The 5,569-nt window shown below is 36.9% G+C and overlaps 2 protein-coding genes across 2 annotated transcripts; both read right to left on the reverse strand.

Annotated features, from left to right (window-relative positions):
- Positions 1–1,428: 1,428 nt before the first annotated feature.
- Positions 1,429–3,736, reverse strand: LOC143547804 (helicase protein MOM1-like). Its single transcript, XM_077039134.1, has 6 exons — positions 3,285–3,736; positions 3,039–3,209; positions 2,070–2,952; positions 1,808–1,992; positions 1,521–1,726; positions 1,429–1,444 (listed from the first exon to the last, which is right to left on the reverse strand). The coding sequence occupies exons 1-6, from the start codon at positions 3,507–3,509 to the stop codon at positions 1,429–1,431; spliced, it is 1,686 nt and encodes a 561-aa protein (XP_076895249.1). The 5' UTR covers positions 3,510–3,736.
- Positions 3,737–3,953: 217 nt separating this feature from the next.
- On the reverse strand, positions 3,954–5,186 carry LOC143547813 (CHD3-type chromatin-remodeling factor CHR7-like). Its single transcript, XM_077039142.1, has 5 exons — positions 4,924–5,186; positions 4,776–4,847; positions 4,557–4,680; positions 4,244–4,471; positions 3,954–4,166 (listed from the first exon to the last, which is right to left on the reverse strand). The coding sequence occupies exons 1-5, from the start codon at positions 5,184–5,186 to the stop codon at positions 3,954–3,956; spliced, it is 900 nt and encodes a 299-aa protein (XP_076895257.1).
- Between the last annotated feature and the right edge of the window lie 383 nt (positions 5,187–5,569).

Below are 5,569 nucleotides of genomic sequence, written 5' to 3' on the forward strand. Positions count from 1 at the left end.
ATCGGTTGTTATATAACCGACATAACTACCATTGTTGGTTATAACTGCGAAAACTATCATTGGCATTGCCCGGACCCCATTGTTTGGTGAGTTTCGCTCACTTAAACTATCGGGGCTATTAAGTTCCACAAGTTTGAACAACATTGATCAAGTGTGCACTCCGCATTTTTTTTAACTTGTATCCATGTACAGTCGAATTTTTCAATTGGTCTTAAGTATATCAAGTTTCCTAAAATGACATTGATGAGACTAAAATCATCAACAATCCTCTCCCGTTTTAGTGTAATCCTTGATTCACTTAAAGTGATAGCATTCGCATAATACAAACTCATGCATAAATGAACATGTCATGAAGATTGAATTTCATCTTAGTATATTACACATTCCAGTAATCGACTATCGAGGTGTCTTTTAGGATTGAACCCTTGCTACTCATTTGAATTCATGAAGAATACACGTATGTTCTTGTCATTACTAGTCATTGTCCATATCCTTCAATGCCTACACATAAGTCAAGTTTCAAGCTCCATTGAAGCTCCTAACTTCATACTCATACAAGTAGTTCTTTACTCTTGCACATGAATATGCATTTTTTCAAAAAGAACTATTAAATTAAACTTAAAACCTTCTCAACATGCCGTGTTCAGACCTTTAGGTTATTTTACTCGTGTTTTCCGGTCTCTAAATGCTAAACTTTAAAACATCTGATACATCTTTTTCTTAATAACAATATTCTATAAAAGCTTTTGGCCCTCTATTCTCCCCTAGTTATAATATTATGTAATTTTTGTTGCAAGATTTAAAAGTTGTTGTATATCCTAGGTAATTAATTTGTGGAGACCACTAGTTTCTTGTTGGGAGTCTTAAGAAACACATATGTTTTCCCATTTTCTACTAGAGTAATTAATAAGTACATCTATAGTCCCAAACGAGTTACTCAACTAAGCCACTTCACAAAACTCACTCACTCGACTTAACAAAACTCACTCACTCGGCAACCGTTGACTTTGTTGACTATATCTAAAACACCTAATGTTTGTAAGCAAGCATACTTGTAGCATATATACAATGTGTCTGCATAACAAAAATGCTACCCTTTTAGCAGACACACTTTCAACACCATCAAATCTATCAAATTCTATCAGCGGGCAGCTCGGTCAGATCTCTATATACTTGATCAAATCAACTGTTTCTATACAGGGCAGTGTTTGTCAGCTGTTTGGGCAGTTGACAGAGCGGGCAACAGTTCAAGAGATGGTTGTTCATTAGAGTTGAGTCGGTTATGGAGTGGTGCAAACAATGGCGGGCTTGACCTTAAATGAGGGGCTGCAAAGTGGAGTCCTGACCCAAGTAAGTAGGTGGTGGGGACCATCCGTCAAACACAGGTTCTCGGGCCGAACCGGTACATATGTAGGTATTTGAAGAACTTTAACCGTGCTCGTTTCTGTAATCAAAAGAAACAAAATAATAATCAAAATAATGTTTTTAAAAAACAATTAAGTTTATTTTATATTAGGTACCTTTTTTGTGGTTTCTTTAGAATAGGAGTGTCCTGCCAATGTTGTGACAAAAACTCAGCAAGAAGTTTGACATTAACAAGCTTCTCATACTCTTCAAGAACTATATCTTCATTTGTCAAACACGTTCTCGAGTCATGTATCAATCCGTCGTACTTCTTTCGGATCTCTGAAATCTCCTTCTCGCATTCAGCAAGAAGCATCGCTTCCTGCATATAAACAACACCATTATATCATCTTATATGAATATATTCCATCAAGTAATAATATAGCTAAAAGATAACAAAAACCTTTTCTTCATGTGATTTCGCGATTTGCTCTCGTTCCTTTTGAATTCTTTCGATTTCTGCTTCAAGAGTATGAGGTGGCGGTTGTTCAGTTTGACTTTGTTGACCTTCATTTGTTCCTGGATTCAAAGTAGTTGAAGGTGTTGCATTCTCACACGCTTGATGAGTACCAAAAGGTGTATGTGTCCCTGTATAAAATAACAATAAAAAAGATCAAACATATGATATAAAGGTTAACTAATATTAACAAATACAACTGTCATACCCGCCCATTTTCTTCCGACATTCTTAAGCAACTTTCTTTTACTCCTCGGCTTTGATCTTACAGAAGACGGAGTAGTTGAAGCATTTTCACCTTCATTACAGTTTCGGGCTCGCTTTTGAACGCTCCGAGACAACCTGTTACAAGACTTTTCCAGTCCAGGTTGACCTTCTTTGACCACTTTATTCCAAAAAACAGATTGTGTATTGTGAATTAAGTACTCATCAATAGATAAACTTTCTGTGGTATGGGTTTTGGATTCACCAAATAACAAGATACTATCAGCAGGGGTGACTACTCGCGACATCATTGGGTATTTTGTGGGACCCGGTTTGACACCCGTGTTCCTCAACAGGAATGACATCTCATGAACTAAATCGTCTACCAACGACTGAGGTCTTGTGTCGGTGCAGCTTTGGAGCTTACTGAATAAGTAAGACACGCCCCATCCTAACAGCTGGTGGCAAACTCGCCAACTAACATAACTGTCAACAGGTGTACCTTGCTTTGAAAAGATTAGTGCTTTCTCTTCAACCGTGAATGGCGAATACAACCGCAAAATATTTAACCGCTCACGATGCGGATCGATGGTGATTCTCTTGAAGGCTTTAATGTCATTTGACGGGTTGCGATCACTGTTGAATAATATCACCACGTCCAGGCGTGAAAGCCTAATGCTTGAATAGCAAGCACGATAATCACATAAGCAAACGAACCGTTCACTGTCTGCGCGGTTGAACATTTCTAATAATTCTTTTCTCTTCACAGGAGAAGAATTAGTAAGAATCCTCCCGGGGATATATACATACGAATTCTCACCAAATCTTTGATGAACAACATCATCCAAAATATGTCCGGTTGATATCTTCTCTGAATTAACCGCCGACTGTCAATCAACAAAAACAATTGTTTAAATAAACAAAATGATGTAGTGTGTGTGTATAACTAAAATAACTTGAAGAATATAATTACATGAAACAGAACGAGTGCTCTTAAACCGCATCGTTTAATCTCAAGCAGCAGCTTGTCAAGAACTTGTAGTTTTCCACTGACATTGATTTCAGCATCCAATGGACCAACCAAAGAAGCTTCTTTTGAAGAATTACGCAAAGTGGGGTCCGCAAGAAAAGGGTGATCACAACACTGCAAAAATGATTAAGAAACTTAAAAATAAAGATTCACGAAACAGAAAGTGAAACACTACAGAAAATAAAGAACCTTTTGAATCTGGGTGAGAATATCATGGAGTGGAGTGCTTCTTAGGGATGTAGCAAGTGTATCCGAATTAGAAGCTAAAATTGAACAATATTGTTCGATTTGCATTGAAGAAAGATGAACCGGGACCCAATACTCGTCAAGATCAGGAGTGCGGAGCGTGCACTCAAATACAATAAATGGTGGCATTCTTTCTTTCAATGTGTTAATATCATAATTCATTTCCATGTCAGCATCAATATGTGTTTTTTCGTATTTAGGATCAACTATTGAAAGAATATGTTTGTAGCTCTGATAAATATCCTGAAATGATAGACTGAAATTAACTATTTATGTAAATGGTCATTTTATTACTAATTCAACCGTGCTGGGCCCGGTTGACCAATTTGACTACATACAGACTCAAGTTGACTTTCAGCCTGTTTGACCAAATTGACTCATTCCCCTTTTTTTTATTTTTTTATTGACCTCACATGCATTTGTTTATAACTATTTGCATTAAACATGCAATTAAGTTGACTTTCAGTCCCGTTTCCGTTTAATCTATTTTTTCAATCTGTTTGATTGTAGCCTGCCGTAGTAGAAGGGCGCGCGGATCAAACAGGGCCGGGCTGGGTTGCCCCATATTCGTTTGTTTAGAATTAGTGCACCAAAGAAAACGTAAGTTGGTTTTCAGCCCGTCTGACCAATTTGGCCCGTTTCCCTTTTCGCCCGTGTGAGAAAAAATGAATTAACGGAACTCACCACTGATTCACCAGAAACTGTTAACAGTTTCATATCAGCCATAAGCATCTGAATTTTGTTTAAATGCGTTGAAAACACGGGACGTTGGCACTCGTCTATCACCAGCAATTCCCACTTAATATGATCAAACATTTCCATGTCCTGCAAAACAACAATATTAATGTAACTCCCACTTAATAAACTTATGTTGGTTTCATATAATATCAAGATTTGTGTACCTCAACAATGACATCTAGAGAAGATATAAGGACTTGAAAGCCTGAACCTCTAATGGCAGCCCGGGCATCTTTATCCCCTTTGTATGTTACAACATTGACCGACTTTGACCACCTTGAAAACTCGATTTCCCACAAGGAAAGAGCACCAAGGGAAGCTATTATTAGGACAGGCTTCTTCGTGTTATCCAACAATGATGATACAAAAGCAACCACCTTAACTACCCGCTCCTGCAACATCTGAGTAACTACTTAAATCTTTTGTTTGTTAAAGAACGATCAACATTTAATGAATAAATAAATAAAAAAAACTCACATGCCCGTCAAAGAAAACAGCATTTTGACCTCTGTTCCGATGATCACGAAGCTTGTTAACACACGGAAGAATATGATTATGTGTTTCGTTCGAGGCCTCAAACTGAAAATCAGCTAACTCACTACTGCCTGTCGCGTATGTAAGTAATCAGGAGCATCATTAACTAATACTATGCCTAAAAATTAACTATTTTAATATAGAACTAAAGAAACAAAATACATGCCAGATTGGATCTTGTCTTTTGTACCAGATTGACGAACACGTCCTCCAAATCGGTGTCCATGGCGTAATCTACAAACAAACAACTTCATATAACATGAATAGTTAAAGATTAATGTATGAACAAATATGACATTAACTAAATTACCTTTGTCTTTTACGCGAACAAGATTCCGCAGCAGGTGTATCATTAGTATCATTTAACACTTTCGCTTTTGTTTTACGGATTCGAATAAACTTTTTATAAAAATGTGAATTGAATTTCTTCCTTTTCATACTTTCCTTCTCATAACTCTTGACATTGTTAGTATCGTGTTCTTTAGGCGCGGTTCTTCTCCTCTCTATCAAATCCATAAGTTTTTCTCGTTTCTGTGCCCCTGAAAGACCCGAATACGATCCGTCCACATTCATCCTCAGGGGTATTTTGGTCCTTTTTGCTATTCAGTCTTCTTCAACCTACACAAGTTAAACATTGCATATTAGATTGCGCTCTAAATACACCTTTCAGAAACCCTAGGTTTGTTTCTATGCATATCAACATAGACACTAAAAACACACAAAAACCTCTTTATGCCCCAAATTAACACAATAATATATACAACTATTTATATATCTATCCATGCATGTAAGTATGAATGTTGTAGATGACACAAAACAGGGGTAATTTTGTCATTCATAATACCCAAATTGACACAAAGCATGCATATCAGCAAAAACACACAAAACAGTCTACACATATATTTATCCATCAATGAATGCAAGTATGCTGTATGCATGTCTAAATCACACATAAA

This window comes from Bidens hawaiensis, unplaced genomic scaffold (assembly GCF_021521415.1).
Source record: "Bidens hawaiensis isolate Kalapana, Puna unplaced genomic scaffold, B.hawaiensis_p1.1 tig00014833_1, whole genome shotgun sequence".
In the NCBI taxonomy this organism is placed as follows: Eukaryota; Viridiplantae; Streptophyta; class Magnoliopsida; order Asterales; family Asteraceae; genus Bidens; species Bidens hawaiensis.